The 21,916-nt window shown below is 46.2% G+C and overlaps 1 protein-coding gene across 6 annotated transcripts in view; it reads right to left on the bottom strand.

Annotated features, from left to right (window-relative positions):
* Nucleotides 1–1,207: 1,207 nt before the first annotated feature.
* ARMC8 (armadillo repeat containing 8) overlaps nt 1,208–21,916 on the bottom strand; it is a 199,406-nt gene continuing 178,697 nt past the window's right edge. For 5 of the 6 annotated variants that reach the window (XM_030576122.1, XM_030576120.1, XM_030576123.1 and 2 more), the window contains 4 exons: nt 20,756–20,851; nt 14,540–14,612; nt 12,003–12,096; nt 1,209–4,546 (listed from right to left, as the gene is read on the bottom strand). In XM_030576122.1, the coding sequence (XP_030431982.1) occupies nt 4,513–4,546; nt 12,003–12,096; nt 14,540–14,612; nt 20,756–20,851 (297 nt within the window). In that variant the 3' untranslated portion in view covers nt 1,209–4,512. Of the gene's footprint in view, nt 4,547–12,002; nt 12,097–14,539; nt 14,613–20,755; nt 20,852–21,916 lie in introns of all 6 variants that reach the window. The other variant, XM_030576125.1, reaches the window with a different exon arrangement.

Below are 21,916 nucleotides of genomic sequence, written 5' to 3'. Positions count from 1 at the left end.
GCCTCCACCCTGCTCACTGTGCTGCCAGGGAGTTGGGCTGGCTCCTCTACAAGCCTGTCCTGACCCTGCTCCCTGGCAGGAGCTTGGGGGGCAGAGGGAAGGGTCCTGTAGGCCGGATGTGGTCCATGAGCCATAGTTTGCCCCCCTCTGCACTAGACACTGGATTTACAGATTACAACAATCTGTAACCCCCTAACCCGTTTTTGTCCTATGACTAGGGGTATTAATGGGCCATTTAACCTTATATAGTCCCTTACAATATGTGCTAACTGCTTATGCTAAATTATCTGGATTTTTTATTTGCCTGTGACACTGAGTACTTTTCCCAGACCGAAGAGCTCTGTGTAGCTCGAAAGCTTATCTAGCTCAGCAACGGAAGTTGGTCCAATAAAAGATATTACCTCACCCACAATGTTCCCTCTAATTTTTCCCACTCATGTGCAGAATGAATTTTGTTATGTGCACCAATACAGAGGTGATGTGGGAGGGTGGGGCCAAGAGGTTCGGAGTGTGAGGTGGGGCTCAGGGCTGGGGCAGAGGTTGGTGTGTGTGCATGTGGGGGTGAGGGCTCTGGCTGGAGTGCAGGCTCTGGGGTACAGCTGGGGATGAGGGGTTTGGGGTACGGGAAGGGGCTCAGGGCTAGGTTTGGTGTGCAGGGGGGTGAGGGCTCTGGAGTGGGGTTGAGGGGTTTGGGATTCAGGCTGCCCAGGGTTGCAACAGGGAGAGAGGACTCCCCGCATCAGCTCCGGGGCTGGGGAGAGGTGTCTGGCCCTGCGGCTGTGTGTGGGGGACGTCTGGTCCTGCCGCACCACAGTCCCGGGGTTGGGAGGGGGAGAGGTGTCTGGCCCTGCCACACCACAGCCCTGGGGCTTTGGGAATTGCCGCAGCCCTGCACACCCCAAGCTGCCCCATCAACACTCCCCACGCCCGAGTGCAGTGTGCATGCCTGCATGGCCCTTTGTAGCTTTCTGCACAGCCGTGCACTTGAGAGAGAATGTAGCTCACCCACTTTGTCTCTCTAATATCCTGGGACTGACATGGCTACAACACTGCATACTGTATTTATAACATATGGCATGTTAGTTAACTTTGATTGGACACATGCGTGTCACTATGCTGTTTCTGTTCCCTGACAGGTAAAGTATAACAATCAGATTTGGATACAAACACAGCTTAAAAGTTAAAAATTTTATTTCTGCAAATATTCTCTAATATATGTTTAAAATTCATGGTGACTTATGAACAATCCTGCTCGTGCATGTGTTTGCAAGGACCCCACTTCTACACCTCCACCCATGTGTCTCAATACCCGTTCCACCACAGCCACACTAACTTCAGTGGCACTTCATACAGGTGCAATGACCAGCCAGGTAGATGGAGCTGAAAGATTAGGACATAAAATATTTGTGGAAAACAGAAAAGGGCCACAAATCAAACAAAACAATTTCTATGATTTACTGAGTTGCTCACCTGACTCAATTAATCATCATCATATAAATACATGACTGGAATCAGGGACGACTGTGAAGGGGGAGACCCAGAAGAAAGAGAGTGATGCAGAATTAAAGGCAGAAGAAAAACTATGATGGAACAAATCTTGCTGGTCTTACTCTTGCAAGGAATCCCTTGTCTTATTGGGACGCCTTACCTGAGTAAAGCCAGTAGGGTTTGGCTAATTTGTACAGGATTATTTTCTGTTGTCCTCTCTGTGTTGTATAAATCTCCAAGTAAAATCTGAAAGTTTGTAGAGCAAAAAACATCGAGTCAAGATTTTAAATACATATTTTCTTCATAAAGTTCAGTAGAAGCAACGTATTCTGGTAAAGTACTTTATATTTATTTACAGTATTTATGTTTTCTATTTGTACATACCTACAGCAACATCAAAAATTATTCACAAAGCTTAACTGAATGTAAAAATGTTATTTCATTGGACATTTGACCTATCAGCTTGCTATTATGGAAAATGTTGACTTTTTCCCCATGCAGTATCCAGATTGTCTGAGCATCATTTTTAAGTTTTCTGGTACATTTAGGGCCACATTTAAAAAAAAAAGTCTCTAAACATGCACACCTAAATTTGCACAATTTTTTTTTTCAATTGTAGTCATCCAATTTTTTGAACACAAACTCAGATTTGCAGATGTGAATAGACGGACATGCAAAAGCTTGAGCACATGAAAATATGCGCACAAAATATCAGGAGTGTAAATTTAGAGTTCAAGCTCAGGCTATTTTCAAAATTTAGCCCCCATGTATATATAAAGTTTAACCAAGGAAGTGTTTTCTCAGTGCTACCAAAACTATGGTTCATTTTACTTTTTAAATAAGGCTTTCATTTCTGAGATACTAGATATTTATCAGGTTCTCACATATTCATACTTGCCTCTCTGTGTAGATCCATTACCAAAGACTTTTAGCAATAATAAGAAATGGCCACTCACTTATTGCCATGTCCACATTGGAAAAAATGTTAGGTGCTCACTTTTATATGATTTTCAGAGTGGGAAAACAATTACATTAAACTTATGCAAAATTGTATTTTCCTTTGCAACCAAATGGTAACAGTGCTACAATACATAACATTCAAACTCTGGGCCAAACTGTGATCACCTTTCGCTCACACAAATATTTTCCATTAAATTAATAGGACCACTCAGAAAAGTAAGGCAATTATAATCTGACACTGCTTAGAAATAAAGGATAAAGGTTTGAGATTACATTTTTGAAAACTGGTTAGTCAAGTTACAGTCCTGTCCTTTCGACCTGAAGCTCAAACTGCAAAAGGAGATTTTTAAGGTAGAGTTGAATTCTTCAGTTTGCCCTTTAGTGCTAAGTAGACATAGCGTGTGGGGATTTTGACTTTATTAACGCCATTCCCTAAACTGAAAACCAGGAAGCAGGTGGTAAATGTACTGCAAGAGGAAAGTAGTAACTCTGAATTGCCGTCTGGGAGAGCTTCTTGCTGCACTCATTTCTTTCTACACATGTTTAACTCCTGAAGCTGAATTCAGTAATAATGTAGGGTCCGATTTTCAGCATAATCTTAAATGGTTTTCCCTTTCCCTGCCCACAATTGAGTGGATATGAATTCTTGCAGACACAATATTTCATCATAATTTAGTCAGTCATAATTTCAGCTTTTTAATAGTCCAAGTATCTGACTGCAATGAGGAAGGTAAATGCTGTTTCTACAAATAACTAAAGCCACAATTTTAGGTGCCCACAAATTGTAGGCACACAGACAGAGGCCAGGTTTTGATAACCTGATCCTTTAAATGCAGTAAAATCTGGGCTATTATCCATGTATATGAATTCCTGGATATGTCTGTATATATATTGCTATTACTATAGCAATGTCACTGGGAGATAATTTTCTAATAATGTGCCCATTCTCCTGTAATCTAACCTATTAAGCTAATATTATGGAGAAATATTTTATATAGCAGTGAACTGAATCTGGAGGTACAGGTATGACCAAACAAGTCCCTTAAGCCGTAACTCGCCAGGCCCTCTTGGTATCTTGAAAGTACAAGTCTTGCAACGTGCTGCTACCTGTTTGACGTATCTTGGTGTCACAGTCAGCTGGTGTTCCTTATCACTGAGACAAGCCAATCTTTCAGCAATAATCTCAGCAAGATCTTGGATGTCATAGCAATAAGCTCATTCCCCCAAGCCAGTGCTGATATTACATCCACCTATTTCTTTTTGGCAGAAGATCAATACAACACTTATACAATTGGTGAGAGTGAGAGTCTACCCTTGTCTTCTAAAAATTTAGAAACCCCAAACAATCCTTTTGACCCATTCTGCTGAGCTGAAAATGACATCAGTACCTGTTGATTGCGGGGCAGTAAAATGCTATCTCTTCGATTTTTTTCATAGCACAGAATGTGCTGGCTGTTATTTGAGTCTACTGTATTCCTCAATTTTTCTCTTCAAAAAGGAATATAAGTTAAGCTTAGGTTCAGAAATGCATATGTTTTACTTAAAAACATTCATCTGTTCAAAATTCAAAATAAACTTTATGGGATACAGTGTGTTTTTTTAAATAACATTTCATTCAAACTGTATATAATTAATTATTCATACAGCAAACAATGGTTAACCCTTGAAAATGTGTAGAAAAAGATTTTCACACAAAAAGGAAAACAAAATTCTGAGGTATCACACTCACACACACACCCAAACACACAGGCAGGCTGCAGCAAAAGCAGAAAATTGTAGGCCCAAAAAAAATGATGATTGATTGTTCTATTAGAGTCCAGGTAGCTCAGGAAAAAGCACAAAAATGACCCCCCCCCACAATAGTCCTCTGAGTAAAGAACTACCTCAAGAAAGTTCAAGTGCATTGAAGACCTGATCACCTAAACTGTTTCTGCAAAGCAGCTCCCTGCACCTGAGAGAAATGCAGCCCAAGGTGACTTGTGCAAATATAAGGAATCAGTTGAGGCTATTTCCTTTTAGTCCTTAAACACACGAGGGGTGTCCAAAGATTCACTCAGTCTTTGATCATGCAAGATACTGCTGGAGTGCTGTCTTCGCCCTGAAATCACAAATATTCCATTAACCATTGAATTTGGACTTCAAAAAACAAACATCCGCTGGAGATTCATGGTTAACATTTATCTGATATGACATTCTGTGCACAAGGCTAGTGTGTGAGGGAAGAACTGTTAGTGTGGCAATAAACGGCTAAACTATTAATACGTTAAGATGGCAAAGCCTGAGGTTTCTCAGCAAAAGTAGAGCCTAATGCCATTTGTGCTGTCTTCTTCATCTAGGAGGAAAACTCTTTTATGCTACATGAGCAATGAGTAGTGCCAAACACTCATTAAACCAGATCTAAAATCCACTGGTCTGGAGGGCTTATGCACCCCAAAATGTGACAACATGGAAGGAGTGCATAAGCCCTCTTTGCTCCAGGATTGCACTAGTGGCTCATACTGAGTTGTCTGTCCACTCTCACTCCTAGTTCCTTTTCAGAGTCATTGCTTTCCAGGATACAATGCCCCATTCTGTAGGTATGGGCTGCATTACTTGTTCCTAGATGTATAACTTTGAACTTGGCTGTATTTAAATGGTCCCTTGAAATATGTAACTACTTATGCTACACAAACTGTTCCACCTTGTGTTTAGCTGTGACACTTTGAGCACATTTCCCAGGCCTGAAGAAGAGCTCTGTGTAAGGTTTAAAGCTTGTCTCACCCAACAGAAGTTCATCCAATAAAATATATTACCTCACCCACCATGTCTCTCTAATATCCTGGGGCTGACATGGCTACAACACTGCATACTACTAAAGCTATACATTAAATCTGCAAGACTGGATATTATATTCAAGATTTAAAAAAAAATTAGCTGAGGATCCTGAAACCTCCTTAATTTTTAGTAAAACATGGAATACTGGAAAAGTGCTAATGTTGTGTCAATGTGTACTGCTGTTTTTGAGGAGGGAGATAATGTACGAGTGGATAACCTTCTTGGTGTCTGTCCTGCCTTAGAACTTGTCATAAATCCTACTTAGCAAGCATTCTTCAAATAAAAGACGGTTACTCACCTTTGTAACTGTTGTTCTTCGAGATGTGTTGCTCACATCCATTCCAGTTAGGTGTGCGCGCCGCGCGTGCACGTTCGTCGGAAACTTTTTTACCCTAGCAACTCCAGTGGGCCGGCAGGTCGCCCCCTAGAGTGGCGCCGCCATGGCGCTCTATATATACCCCTGCCGGCCCGCCCGCTCCTCAGTTCCTTCTTGCCGGCTACTCCGACAGTGGGGAAGGAGGGCGGGTGCGGAATGGATGTGAGCAACACATCTCGAAGAACAACAGTTACAAAGGTGAGTAACCGTCTTTTCTTCTTCGAGTGATTGCTCACATCCATTCCAGTTAGGTGACTCCCAAGCCATACCTAGGCGGTGGGGTCGGAGTGAGAAGTCGCGGCCCGGAGCACCGCAGTTCCGAAGGCCGCATCCTCCCTCGACTGCTGGACCAGGGCGTAGTGGGAAGCAAAGGTGTGGACCGATGACCAGGTCGCTGCCCGACAGATTTCCTGGATGGGCACACGGGCTAGGAAAGCCAGCGACGACGCCTGCGCCCTGGTAGAATGCGCAGTCACACGGCCCGCAGGGACATGGGCCAAGTCATAACAAGTCCTGATACAGGACGTAACCCAAGAGGATATCCTCTGGGAGGAGATAGGAAGACCTTTCATACGATCTGCTACCGCCACGAAAAGCTGGGGGGATTTTCGGAAGGGCTTAGTCCTGTCTATGTAGAACGCGAGAGCCCTACGGACATCCAGCGAGTGGAGCTGCTGCTCCCTGCCTGAGGAGTGAGGTTTTGGGAAAAAAACCGGAAGGAAAATCTCTTGGTTGACATGGAAGGCTGAGACCACCTTGGGCAGAAAAGCAGGGTGCGGTCTCAGCTGCACCTTGTCCTTGTGGAAGACCGTATATGGGGGGTCTACCACAAGAGCTCGGAGCTCCGACACCCGTCTAGCTGAGGTGACAGCCACTAGAAAGGCAGTTTTCCAAGAGAGGTAGAGCAGGGAGCAAGTAGCTAACGGCTCAAAGGGGGGCCCCATGAGTCGGGACAACACCAGGTTAAGATCCCAGGTGGGAGCAGGGGGACGGACGTTAGGGAATAAACGTTCCAGCCCTTTAAGGAATCTCGACACCGTCGGGTGAGAAAAAACGGAGCGACCGTCCGCACCCGGGTGAAAGGTGGAGATAGCAGCTAGGTGGACTCGCAACGACGATAAGGCCAGACCTTGCCCTTTGAGGGACAAAACGTAGTCTAATATTTCGGAAACCGAAACTTCCATAGGGCGGAGATTTCTCTCTACGCACCAACAGGAGAAGCGCTTCCATTTCGCTGAATACGTGGCTCTTGTGGACGGTTTCCTGCTGCTCAAGAGCACCTCTCTCACAGGCGTAGAGCAACGCAGCTCTGAGCCAGTCAGCCACGCAGGAGCCACGCCGCTAGGTGCAGCGACTGCAGGTCTGGGTGACAAAGGGTCCCGTGGTCCTGGGTAATCAGGTCCGGATGAAGGGGCAGGGGAACTGGGTCGGCTATGGCCAAGTCCAGCAGCATGGTGTACCAGTGCTGCCTGGGCCACGCCGGGGCTACCATGATCACGAGCGCCCTGTCCCTGCGCACCTTCAGGAGGACCTTGTGGACTAGAGGGAACGGGGGAAATGCATAGAACAGGTGGGTCGACCACCGGATGAGGAAGGCGTCCCCTATCGACCCCGGTTCCCTGCCCTGAAAGGAGCAGAACGCTGGGCACTTCCTGTTCCCCTTGGACGCAAAGAGGTCCACCCGGGGATAACCCCACCTCCGGAAAATGGAGAGAGCGACATCCGGGCGAAGGGACCACTCGTGCGACAGGAAGGATCTGCTCAGTCGATCTGCCAGAGTGTTCCGTACTCCAGGGAGGAAGGAAGCCCTGAGGTGAACGGAGTGGGCTACGCAAAAGTCCCAGAGACGTATCGCCTCGTGGCACAGGGAGGAGGACCTGGTGCCGCCCTGCTTGTTGATATAGTACATCGTTGTCGTGTTGTCTGTAAACACGGCGACACAACGACCCTGAAGCTGATGACAAAACGCTTGACAAGCAAGGCGGACCGCTCTCAACTCCCGTATGTTGATGTGGAGCCCCACCTCCTCCTGGGACCACAGGCCCTGTGTCCGCAGGGTCCCCAGGTGGGCCCCCCAGCCCAGATCTGAGGCATCCGTTGTCAGGGACACCGATGGCTGAGAGGGGTGAAAGGGAAGACCCGCACATAACACGGACTGGTCCAACCACCAGCCGAGAGAGTCCAAGACCTTCTGGGGGATTGTGACTAACATGTCTAAAGGTTGCCTTTGCGGCCTGTAACGGCTGATAAGCCACAGCTGGAGAGGCCTCATGTGGAGCCGAGCGTAGCCGGTCACAAAAGTGCACGCTGCCATGTGGCCTAACAGGGTTAGACATGTCCTTACTGACGTCAACGGGGCTGACCGCAAACGCTGAACGATCGCCGCCATGGTCTGGAACCGTTGCAGAGGCAGCGAGGCCCTGCCCATCATGGCGTCCAAGACCGCCCCGATAAATTCCACCTTTTGCGTGGGCCTCAGAGTGGATTTGTCTGTGTTTATCAAGAGGCCCAGACTTGCAAATACGGCGGTGATCAGGCGGACATGGCTGCTGACCTGCTGCTCCGACGTGCCCCGAATCAACCAGTCGTCCAGATAAGGGAACACGTGGACACGGTTGCGTCGAAGATGCGCCACGACAACTGCCATGCATTTTGTAAACACCCTTGGGGCCGTGGACAGGCCGAAAGGGAGGACTGCAAACTGATAATGAAGAGCCCCCACAACGAAGCGGAGAAAGCGTCTGTGGCGCGGCCAAATGGCAATATGAAAATACGCGTCCTGCATGTCGAGGGCGGCGTACCAGTCTCCCGGATCCAGGGATGGAATAATGGTCCCCAGGGATACCATGCGGAACTTCAACTTCACGAGGTATTTGTTGAGTTCTCGCAGGTCGAGGATAGGCCTGAGGCCCCCCCTGGCCTTGGGGATCAGAAAGTAGCGGGAATAAAACCCCTTGCCTTTCTCGTTTTCCGGAACCGCCTCTATGGCTCCTTTGCTGAGGAGCGTCTGCACCTCCTGTCGAAGGAATTGCTCGTGAGAGGGGTCCCTGAAGAGGGACGAGGAAGGAGGGCGGGAAGGAGGAAACGAAACAAACTGCAGGCGGTATCCCGTCTGCACCAGGTTTAAGACCCAGCGGTCCGATGTTATTTGGGACCACGCCGGGAGGAAAAACGAAAGGCGGTTTGAAAACGGGGGGAAAGGATCCATAGGGGAAACTGCTACAGCGCCCTCGGGCGCACCTTCAAATGAAGGCTTAGGACCAGGCGGGGGTTTCGAGGAGCCTTGGTTCTGCCCCCCTTGGTTCCCAGACTGCCTGCGCCTGCCGTTCCTGCCGCGGCGCCTGTAAGGGTCCTGCCGCTGGCGGAACTGGGAAAACGGCCTACGGTACGGCTGCTGCTGTGGCCTAAAGGGTCTACGCTGCGTCACGGGGGTGTGCATCCCGAGGGACCGCGCAATGACCCGGTTGTCCTTCAGACTCTTGAGTCTGGGGTCTGTCTTTTCCGAAAACAGGCCCTGGCCTTCGAAAGGAAGGTCCTGTATCGTGTGCTGGAGCTCTGGCGGAAGGCCGGAAACCTGCAGCCAGGAGATGCGACGCATCGTAACTCCCGACGCGAGGGTACGGGCAGCCGAGTCCGCAGCGTCCAAGGATGCTTGTAAGGCCGTGCGCGCGACCTTTTTGCCCTCGTCCAGGATGGCCAAAAACTCCTGGCGAGCATCCTGTGGCAGCAGCTCTTTAAATTTGTCCACTGCCACCCAGGAGTTAAAAGCGTACCTGCTCAGCAGGGCCTGCTGATTAGAGACCCTGAGCTGCAGGGCCCCAGCCGAATATACCTTACGGCCAAGGAGGTCCATCCGCCTGGCCTCTCTGGATTTGGGGGCCGGAGCCTCCTGGCCGTGACGCTCCCTATCGTTCACCGACTGCACCACCAGTGAACCGGGAGTCGGGTGAACGTGTAAGTATTCATACCCCTTGGAAGGGGCCATGTACTTTCTCTCGACTCCTTTCGCTGTCGGAGGGATGGAGGCCGGGGACTGCCAGATAGTATTGGCATTGGCCTGAATGGTCCGTACAAAGGGCAGGGCGACCCTGGTGGGAGCATCCGAAGAGAGGATGGTAACAATCGGGTCCTCTATCTCCGAGACCTCCTCTGCCTGCAGACTCAGGTTTTGGGCCAACCGCCTGAGGAGGTCCTGGTGCGCCCTGAGATCCAGCGGGGGGGGACTGTTGGAGGAGGTACCCGCCACCGCCTCATCCGGGGAGGAGGATGAGGAGACCCCAGGCACGATAGTGTCCAACTGAGGGTCTTCCTCAGCCCTCGCCTCTACCTCCGGAGCCACAGCGGAGTCCTGCTGTTTGGACCCTTCCTCCGCCTCCGGGGAGGGAGGGGGGCGAGACAAGGAGGCTTCAGGGGCCCTACGCTCCGCATTCGCCGGTGTGGGAGGGAGCTGCTGGGGGCCCTGGGCCTGATGGTATGCCCAGGGTGTCCAGAATCCCCACTGTGGTGGGCCTTGGTCTTCCAGCGGCGGATCCCCGAAGAGCGCCGCCTGCCGGTCGGTGCCGAGCGCATACGCACTGTCCGCCTGTGAAGATACGGACGGCTGTCTCGAGGGCCACGGCGGGGCCGACCCCGGATGGTACGGGCCGGCGCGGGTCGGCACGGAGGATCGTCTCGGTGCCGGGGACCGGTGCCGGGAGTCGTATCGGTGCCGGGATCGGGACCGGGACCGGGATCTGTCACGGTGCCGGGATCCTGATCGGTACCGGGTGTCGCTTCGGTAGCGGGACCTGCCACCGGCTCGGTGCCGGGAGGTCGACCGGGACCTACCACCGGCTCGGCGCCGGGAGGTCGACCGAGACCGGGACCTGCCACCAGCTCGGTGCCGGGAGGTCGACCGGGACCTACCACCGGCTCGGCGCCGGGAGGTCGATCGAGACCGGGACCTGCCACCAGCTCGGTGCCGGGAGGTCGACCGGTGCGGCGAGTAGCGATGGGACCTGCTCCTGGAGTCGCGGTGCCGGTGACGCCGACTGGAGCTTGACCGCGACCGTCTGGAGGTCGACCGTTGCCGCGAGTGCGACCGGTGCCGCTGAGGGGAGCGGTGCCGGGACTGCGAGCGGCGTCGGGATCTGGAGCGCCCAAGACGTCGGGACCTAGATGGCGAAGGACTGTCTCTGGGCGGCGCCGACATCATGGGCTTGCCCCTGGACACGACCCGCACCGGAGGTACCGGGGGTGGCAGCCGAGTGGGCTCCGTCAGGGCAATAAGGTCCCGAGCCGAGGCGAAGGTCTCCGGTGTTGATGGGACCACTATCTCAACCCCAGATCTCATGGGGGAGCTCGGCGGCACCGGACTCAACGGACCCGCCGGGCCCGGAGTCAACGGTGCTGACGGTGCCGGCGGTGCCGCGGCCGATGTCGAGGCCGGGCGCTCAAGCCGGGTCTGCCTGGCCGGAGTAGCAGACTTCGACGGCCTAGGCTGTGATTCCGGTGCCGGAGAAGGTCGGTGCCGAGGAGTCTTCTCGGTGCCGGAGCGATCCGGTGCCGGTGCCGAGACCACGGTCCGCGAAGTCGACGGGTCAAGTGCCGCCTCCATTAGGAGAGTTCGGAGCCTCTGATCTCTCTCCTTTTTTGTCCTCGGCTTGAAAGCCTTACAGATGCGGCACTTGTCAGACCTGTGCGATTCCCCGAGGCACTTCAGGCACGCTTCGTGGGGATCGCTGGTGGGCATGGGCTTCTTGCAGGCCGCACACTGCTTGAAGCCCGGCGAAACAGGCATGAGCCTGGCGCCGGGTGCCGGGAAGGGCTAAGCCCCCGGCCAAGAACTATTTAACAACTATTGACTAAACTACTTACTTAACAACACTAATTAACAACTATATAGAACTAGAGATAAGCGATTGAAAACTAGGAGAGCTAGGGACGTGGAGGACAGCTATGCCGCGCTCCACAGTTCCAACGACCGACACGGCGGTAAGAAGGAACTGAGGAGCGGGCGGGCCGGCAGGGGTATATATAGAGCGCCATGGCGGCGCCACTCTAGGGGGCGACCTGCCGGCCCACTGGAGTTGCTAGGGTAAAAAAGTTTCCGACGAACGTGCACGCACGGCGCGCACACCTAACTGGAATGGATGTGAGCAATCACTCGAAGAAGAAGATGAATATCATATTTTATTCATATGTGGCAGGACTCATCAATGTAAAGGGAAAGTCAGACACAAATGTACAAAAAGGCCTGTCTTGTGCATGCAGCACTGTCTCGTGTATTTCTCTGTAATCCAAATGCTTTCAAAACAAGATGTATTTTTTTTAGAAGGCACAGAATTCCCTCTGATCTCTATTTTGGGGGTTCTTTTATACTTACTTGTCACAAAGATTTGGATCTGATGACTGACTCAGTTTGTGTAGAATATCTACAATTCCGATATCTCGTAGTTTATCTTGGCGTTCTTGTGAACCTAAAAAAATAAATCACGTTATAGGGTATAACATCAAACAAGTGATTTATTAAAAATGATAAAAAAGAATTGGAGACAGGTATGTGCTATGAGGGGATATAATATGTGGATGTAAATAAAATGCTGTGCTAAGAAGCCCTTTAAATCTACTTAACCTATGGCTGCTCTGTCTTTTCCTTTTGGAAGAAGCTACTACGTTTTTTTCCCTTCAATTTTTTCACATGAATAAATGAGAGAAAATTAAACAGGCAAGAACCTTAAGAGATTTTATTATAAAGTAAGGAGTTTGACTCTGATTGGCTTCTTCCTTTCCAACTCTGTCTCTGATACTGGGTGTATTTAGCTGAAAACTTGTTACAGAGAAACTTCCAGCACTCAGAGTACAACACAAGCTAACACAAGAAATCAGAATGCTGGAAATACAGCGTGAAGTTTTACATGCTGAAGTGAGATTTGTTCCTGATGCTCCACATTCTCAAATTACTCAGCAGGAGAGTGGGAGATCAAACTACAAAAATAAGTCTCCTTGTTGAGGAACATGACAGCAGATTTAGAGAATGTAACCACCAATCTAAGAGTCATTCTCCCCATATTCCATCTCCACTCACTCTCCCCCTAGCACTGCTCCCATTTCCTGCTGTGCAACTCCATGGCCTTCCAACTCCTGATTCATAGGATATGTCTGTACTGCAATGTAAGCCCGAGCTTAGACTCAGGCTCAAGCCCAAACCGCCTTCCTGTCTAACACATAATTCTGTCTGATCCGGGCCCAAGCCCAGGACCCTACGGGGTGAAGGGTTTCAGCCCAGGTCCTGCAATGACTTGGGTCCAAATGCCATCATTTTGCAATGTAGAAACAGCTCAGGACCGGGCCTCCCAGACTCAGGTCCTGAGAGTCCATTAATGCTACTCAACACTCCCATGGGATGGTGTTCTCTGTGATTTTTATCCCAAGACTGGCCAATCAACTCCCAGGCAATGGAAGCCACCCCTCTGGGTAAAGTACAGGTGCTCAGCATTTAACCCTTCCATTTTATTCCGACCACTGAGCTGCAAGCAGAGTGAACCTTCTCCTGAGTTTGTGATGGCCACGTAGAAGTCCTTTGCCAAGTGTGCTGCTATGTGGTCACAGGAACATAGTCTGATTTTGGTTAATTGTTTGTGCAAGGTAAACACACAGTTTGACTTCAGCAAGAATTCCAGAAATGACCACATTCCAGAAATGACCAGGAAACAGCAAAGAAGCTGGCAGCACTGGGGAGTCGCTTAACTGGTTAAGCGGTGGAGAAAGCGGATTAAGCGGCTCAAAATGACCACTGTAAGCCAGGCATGAGAACTGCACCTCTGGAAACTCACTGTCATCCTGCCCCTTTTACAAAGAGCTTGAGTGGGTGCTGGATACTGTGCCAAGCACTGAGCCACAAATGCTTCATGACAGCCTGTTAAGCTTGGATGGTGATCTTCTCACCCCCGAATCCAGTATAGGACTCGAGGGGACCCATCGTGTACCAGGTAAGGCTACTGAAGTGACCAAACTGGGACAGTCCCTGAGGAAGCTTTGCAGCACATTCTAGGTCCCTGCTGAGAGGAGCTATTTGATGCCATCCTGGCGGAGCAGCCTGCCACACAACTGGCAGCAGAAGCAAGAGGCAGTAGCCCTCAGCCTGGTTAGTTTATGGCTCCATGTTTTTTGTTGTTAATATAGGGATGGGAGGGATTTCCGGTTTATGAACCAATGCAAAATTTATTACAAACTGCAGGAAGAATCATGTATCCGCTAATTGTGGATTTTATTACTATTACTGCACCATATATCATATAATGTATATTTTAAACAATAAAGGAAAACACATAAGGCGTAACCTGTAAATTGTGTCCAAACACTGTTTCTCAATACATTCATCTACTCAAGCAATAGTATAAATTCACAGGTTCTTGGCCCCCCCCCTCCACTGCATAAGCAGCTATATCATTCACAAGTACAATGGATGGCAATCAATTTCCCCCCCCACCCCATTTCACTAAGTGATAATGGCAATACCTCATTTACTGCAAATCCTGTACAATCACATTCATAAACGCATATTCTCCGTCTTCCATTGGGTCATGCAAGTCCATAATGTGGATGCACAAAGCATCTCCGATTTGTGTTGCCCTTCAGGAATCATTAAGCGGTGTCACAGGGACCAGCTGGGATCTTAGTCTCATTCCCTCCCTCCTGCAGCCTCCCTATTGTCTATCATAATCACTTGCTGCATCTTGCATCTAGACCTTAAGCTCACTGGGGCATAGACTGTATTCCACTGTGTTTGTATAGGGCATACATAGTCAAGACTGAGTCCCATTGTACTATCTAACATTTGCCATTCTCTCCCTTGAAAGGATTTTGTTTTGACAATACTTTCTGTCCAAGACAATACATAAAAGTATGAGAGTCTCTTACCTTCTTCTTCATTCCATATGAGATTAGATATGCAAAACATGGCAGCAAGCTGAAGTTTAGCATTCGAATGACTCTGAATATAGAAACAGAATTTTTGGAGTTTCAGAAGCTAAATATCACAAAACTTCGTAGATGTACATTTTCTAACATTCACTTAAGGACTGAGGTAAAAAACATGGGCGATTCCTCAACCACGATCGGCACCAAAGACATTACTGGTATTTAGGGCAGTCAGGTACAGTGTTCTTTGAATGGAGAGTCACTCCTTGATTTCAAAACAGATTCTACCTTCACCATACTGTAGACACTGTTACACTCAGTACACTAACCATGAAGCCAAGAGGCCTTGCTGCTGACACTGTCATCTGGCAACAGGTCCAGTCCAGTCCAGCCTATAGGTCATCAGGAAGATTGTACCAGCCACACAACTCCTGAGCATAACTGTGTTCTCCTCAGACTTGCTTTCCATCTCCAGACTCTCACTCTCAGGCAGCTGGGACGAGTCTGTTAACAGCTGGGGTTTCCTCAGGACTGCTGTGTTTCTGTTATGTCTTGAGATACCAGCAAGTTCTTTTCAACACAGTTATAAAATATTTGTTTTGATTCTGCCGTGGCCTGTTGTTCAAGAGGCACCAAATGGAAGGACAGCTATGCACAGACTGTGTGCCATCATTCCTATAGCAACTAGCCTGGTCTTTAATAGGTGTTGGGGGAACATTTCTATTTAGATTTCTCTGCTGAACTGGTTGTGTAACAAAGTATTGGTCCTGGGGCTCAGACACACATCCCTTCACTCTGTTTCAAGCCTCTATTGCCCCTTTAATAAATAGTTCATGGAGCACATGATGGGGTCATGTGACTGCAGGTTGAGCAGGCCCTTCCATGTGCGAAACTGAGCAGGCTAAGGAGGGTGCAGACACCAAACTTTTTGCGCTGAGCTCCCCATCTGAGTTACAATTTTCTGTTGCACCCCTCAATTCAAACAGGTTTGGAAGCCCACTAAGGTGAGTCGGAGGTGCAGGTGACACTCCCTCCCTGAGCCCTGCTGTGTGAGGCTGCCCCGAACCACCTGGCATTGATACTCCTCCTCCCCCTACGTGTCTCACACCTCCTAGTTTGAAAACCTCCAGAAGCTGTTGCTAAATGGAAGGCAGAAATCTGCGGGGAGGGACATGACCCTGCATGCCTCGCCACATATTGCCTCTGCTTACCTCAGATGGGAGTATGCAGCAGACTATATTAAAAGTAGCCTAAAAAGTCTGAAAACCATTGACCTACCCCAATGAGAAGTAGCAAAGGTATGAACTCATCTATCTATCTATCTATCTCAATGAGAGGGGTACAGATCAGTGTTAACACCACACAGGCAGATTAACAAACCAACACTAGAGTCCATGCTCGCCTCAGCTAAAGAACATGCAACGGAGTCCGAACAAGCCTGAATCTGTTGTTCTTCAAGCCATACTGCAAGGCACTCCTTTTCAGGGCTGTTGAAGGCTAGTCTTGCTAGGGGTGACATGGGGACAGGGTGGATTTGATTTAAATCACTAGTCAGGAAGCCTCTATTTCATCATGGATTTCTACATAAAAATGTATTCTTGTTGGTTATTATAACCTTAATACATATTCTTCACAACTCAGAGAAATGTAGGTTTCATTTTTAGAAGGTACACACTATACATTTTTAAACAGTGATTTATTTTGAAAACTTTTCAGATTAGTTTTACAGCTATATCAGAAAATGAATGATTGTTTGGTTATTTCATTTACCAAAGGTAACTGAAGCAGATATTTATGAAGTCATTGGGAGATGAACTATCTCAAATTCAACAGGCTGATCATTAATATTTGGAGGATTTTCTTGCCATGCTGTATTTGGAGGAGAACATCGCCAGACAGACATTTAAATTGTTTTATTTAACTAAAATTACAAAGTTATGTTTTCTGGATTTTTTTCTTCAACAGCAAACATATCATATTTTAACAAAAGAAGCATTTGGTTAAACATTCAAGTTTTTTAAAATCAGGTTTGTTTTTGTTAAAATTGTTTTTAACTAAAATAGTTAAATTAAAAATTAAAAAAAAATTAAATTGACTGTCAGCCAGGTCAACATGAGAAACTTAAAATATTGGCTTCTGCAGCTAACGCAGTCATCTACACCTTCATTTTCCTGTTTGTGCATAATCTGGAAAAGAAAAACAAGCTTTCCTGCTTTTACAGGTCCCAAACGATTTTTCAATTTGGAATGAATTAGTCCAAAGGAAGAAAATATGCTTTCTACACTGGCAGAAGAACCTACTGCTGTTAAAAGCAAGATTATCAACTTCAACCGTCTCAGAATCCAAGTGCTTAAGTGACTTCCACCAGTTCACTGGTGAGACTTTCTTTAAAACATCATCAGCAAACATGCATTTCTTGAATGGTTCACCCTTAGCTCTGAAGTTTATTATAGTTGTCATTATGGAGGGATGATTGCTGGATGTCCGTGTCGTAGCCAACTCCTCTTCTTCAGCAGTTAAGGTTTGACCTTGGTACTGAGTATTGAGAATATTTGTAAGAAAATGAGCTGGAGATAGTGCTTGTCCCATTCATTTTTTTACTGCTTGTAATTTAACTCTGTCATTGCATATTTCTCTTTTTAAGATCTCACTCAGTTCCTTCCAAATTTCAACAGTCAGCAATAAAACAGCTATTTCCAATGCATTTTTTTCAAGGCTACAGAAATAGGCTTCAGGGTATTCAGCATGTGTTCAACATTTCTCTTAAGCCCAATGCTGAGAACCTTGGCTGTGACAGTGCCATCTATTTTTTCCACAGTTTTGTTCACACACTGTCATCAGATTCGGCCAGTTCTTGATATAGTGCTCAAAACAGTCACTTACTGAGTTCTGTCGCATGTCTTGTGGGAGAGTTAACTTGGTTCCTCTCACTTTTTTCAGAGCAGCTGCTGCAAAGTGGTTGTTATGGGAATATTTTGCAATTTCAACAACATCAGCCTTTATTTCTGAAACACTGAAGTCTTTGGCTAGGTGGTGCATCAAATGAGCACTGTAACTGTATGTTATTGGCTTGCCACTCTCTTCACTCTCGTCTAAATTTCTTCTCATTTTGGATACATTTGCAGCATTGTCCGTGAGGAAGCTGCATACTAGACATTTGAATTTTTTTTCAGTTTGTTATAGCTTTTACTACTACTTCTTGTAAGTATTCTGCTGTTGTGTGCATTTCCTCATGTATCAATTGTTTCTGTAAGGAAGACATTCCCTTCTTCTGTTGTAACACAAGCACGTACAACAGGATCATTGTGCAAAAAGAACAGGAGTACTTGTGGCACCTTAGAGACTAACAAATTTATTTCAGCATGAGCTTTCGTGAGCTACAGCTCACTTCTTCGGATGCATAGAATGGAACACCCAGACAGGAGATATTTATACATACAGAGAACATGAAAAGGTGGAAGTATGCCTACCAACAGGAAGAGTCTAATCCATTGAGATGAGCTATCATCAGCAGGAGAAAAAAAACTTTTGAAGTGATAAGTAAGATGACCCATAGAAGGTGTGAGGAGAGCTTAACATAGGGAAATAGATTCAATTAGTGTAATGACCCAACCATTCCCAGTCTCTGTTTAGGCCTGAGTTAATTGTATCTAATTTGCATATTAATTCGAGTTCAGCAGTCTCTCTTTGGAGTCTGTTTTTGAAGTTTTTTTGTTGCAAAATGCCACTTTCAAGTATGTCACTGAGTGGTTAGAGAGGCTGAAGTGTTTTCCCACTGGTTTTTGAATGTTATGATTCCTGATGTCAGATTTGTGTCCATTTATTCTTTTGCGTAGAGACTGTTCGGTTTGCCCAATGTACATGGCAGAGGGGCATTGCTGACACATGATGGCATATATCACGTTGGTAGATGTGCAGGTGAACGAGCTCCTGATGGCGTGGCTGATGTGATTAGATCATTGTTGACATTGCTCCACTCATCAAGACTAAGGTTAACAATTTCACCCTCTAGACCTTTTGCACACTGCTCCATTTCTCTTTCATACACTGTATCCAGGAATTTGCCTGCAACATCTGCTCTGTTGGGTGGCCTGTATCCTGGTCTTAATGAGTGGACCATGTTAACGAAGTGTGGGTTCTCAGTCATACGAAAAGGAGAGTTTGTTGCATAAGCAAACTGGGCAATTTTTTCATCAATTAACTCTTTTTGTAATCTGCTGATTCTTATCATGAACTTATCTATGGTTGTTTCTGGATGATGGAGATTTTTTTTATCCTTTTTGCTACAGATAATATACTGTGGCTGCGTAACATACATGATGTGACTGAAACACTATCATTGGCAGATAACTCTGAAACTATAGAAAATGATGGTGATCTTGATGGTGGATAGTTTTCAGAATTCTGTGTGTTGAGGATGGATTCTCCTAAACAAAATAAGTCAATGCAGTTATTTAATTATTATTACCATACTGCTCATTTAGTATTACTCATTGCATTCACTGACACTCAATACTACTTTAAAGGTGAAATTATAAAAGGAATATCTGCCTATTTCAGCTATTTATTTTTTATTACAACTGCATCTAAAATAGAGTAATTACTATTTTTTTTGCTCAAACATGAAAATTCAAGACTAGTCCAGAAGGAAGACAGGCAGTCCTTAAGAAAGAAGTATGAAATAAAAAAGTTCACCAACCTGAAGATCCTGCATGTTAAAATAGGTTCCTTTCATCATCTTCAACGCAGCTTCCTCCTGAGAAGGAACACTTCTCATGATGTTGTTTTATTTGGGCAACCAGGTCTTGCATTTCTTGGTTGCACTGTTTGCATTTTGCATGCATGCTTATCTTACCCACAGGTAGAGGAACTTCATTAACATATTCCCAAACTGGGTCTCTTTTATGGCCTGCTGCCATTATAGTTTTCCCTTCTAGTGAGAGAATGGTATGGTAGATCTCAAATCAATGAAGGCTACACTCAGTAAGTCCTCAAGACTTCTGGAATATGCTGCTCAAACAGTTTCACTTTTGTTTCTGCTGCTTGTTCCTCTCATCTCACATTTATCTCCAGACTTCTCCTTGTCCAGATCTATTCTGCCCCCAACAATCTTCTATTCATTCACCTTTTGAAACTTTGCACTTTTATAGAGAGGTAAGAGATTGACTGTGTACAGAAATTTGCAGAGGAACAATAGGGTTGAGGTCTGTTATTTCTCACCTCTATATATTATTCATTTATTTAAAAAGATTTTTGCTGTTAACAAGCATGTTATCTCTGGAGACACAAATCCACAGTCTGAAAACTGCAAAACTAAGCATCTTTGTTGGTATCTTCTAGACTGAGCACTGAGTTCCATTGGATAGATAGAAAGATTAACCTAAATAATCTATACAGAAGCACCTGGAACCCCATAAAATTGGGTCCCTAATCCATGAACTATTGGAACTCATTTACAAACTTTTAAAAAATATTACATGACTATATTGTCTCATACCATAGATTTTTTTTTTAAATCATTGATTTTATCCACCCTGCATGGGGCATTTGGGTTATTGCTTTGTGCTGCTGGTTATTTGGTATTATTGTGTTTTGGATTCGCTGTTTCTTTTTTAATTTACCCTATTTACATAAATGTCAGAAGTGCTCAGGATGCAAAGATGGGGCTTCTTGTTTTGTACAATAAAACATTAACATTAAATAGGCTGGAAAGGCCTGGGAGCTGAAGGAATCTTGCTGCCTACGGAAAGGGGGAAGCCAAACAGCACTAAACATGGGTTAGCTGGCTACTAGGATGCAGCTTCCTTTTCCTGCAGCTGCCTGAGATCTGGAGGATTGGAGTCGGTGACCCCAAGCTCCCTCTTCCCCAAGGGGAGCATTTATCAAACTCTTTATCAGATACACCTAATTAAGGTGGAATCACCTTCCATTCCATTACTGTCTGGTGCTACATGTGTACATTAATACACTGTGAGGCTGCTGTGGGAGCTTTAATTTTTGAATTTCCCTTTTGACTGAGTCGCCAGCCTTAACACTGCCTTCATGTAGTGTTTGAACTGAACTAACACACATACTCGCTGTACAGATAGATACACAGAAATTAAGTGTTTGATACTGAATACTAGTCATTTGTATAACTTTTAAGCCATGTTAGAGTACCCGCTTTCAAATCCTGCAAAGAGGAGAGGGCAGACCCTTCAAAGAAATTCCCCATACCATGTAATACTTAATTTTCTGCAAGATGTCATCATTGGTCATAATGAGTTCTTTTGCTGTTGTTCCATCCGCTATGTTGGCAAGTATACATAATGTCTGAAAAAGAGAGAAAGTTGTCATTTGCAGTACATCTATGAATCACAGCTTTCCTGACAGTTCCATCCTTTCATGGTGAATACTTCTTTATCAGAATCTGGAGTTTCCAGATTGTTACACTGAGGACCAAGTACTCTGCTGGCTCAATGCCATTGACTTCAATGGTGGTATGCCAGCAGAGAATTTATTCCCGAGTTCTTGACTAAACCACACTAATAGAACAATCATAGTCATCGGGGATAGCCATTTTAGACTTGATTCTGATCATGAGGGAGGAACCTGTAACAAATCTGAAGGTGGAAGGTGAAAGTGATAATGAAATGATAGATTTAATGATTCGAAGGAAAAGAAGGAGTGAGAGCAGCAGAATAAGAACAACAGACTTCAAAAAAGCAGATTAAAAATCATAGAACTGATAGGTAACATCCCATGGGAAAGAAGTTAAGGAAAAACAGAATTCAGGAGCGCTGGCAGTTTCTTAAGCAAACAAGAGCAAAGGCACAACTACAAACTATCCCAATGCAAAGGAAAGACAGGAAGAATAATAAGAGGCCAATATGGCTCCATAAGGAGCTTTTTAGTGATCTGAAAATCAAAAAGGAATCTTACGAAAAGTGGATGAATTGCTATGGAGCAGTACAAAAGAATAGCAGAAGCATGGAGGGACAAAAATAAGAAAGGCTACAGCACAAAATGAGTTTCACCTACCCAGGGACATAAAAGGCAAGAAGAGGTACTTTAAATACATTAGGATCAAGAAAACGACGAAGGAAAGTGTAGATCCTTAACTTAGCTGGGAAGGGGAGCTAATAATTGATGACATCAAAAGGCTGAGGTGTTTAATGCCTATTTTGCTTCAGTCCTCACTAAGAAGGGTAACAGTGACCAGATACGCAACACAATTAATATTAACCACAAGGGGAAAGGAACCTAGGCCAAAATAGAGAAAGACCAGGTTAAAGACTTTTTAGATAATTTAGATGTATTCAAGTCAGCAAGGACTAGATGACCTCCTGAGGTCTCTTCCAACCTTAATCTTCTATGATTTATCCTAGGGTACTTAAG

The sequence above is a fragment of the Gopherus evgoodei genome, chromosome 9 (assembly GCF_007399415.2).
Source record: "Gopherus evgoodei ecotype Sinaloan lineage chromosome 9, rGopEvg1_v1.p, whole genome shotgun sequence".
Taxonomy (NCBI): Eukaryota; Metazoa; Chordata; order Testudines; family Testudinidae; genus Gopherus; species Gopherus evgoodei.
This window is presented reverse-complemented; position numbering and strand designations above follow the sequence as displayed.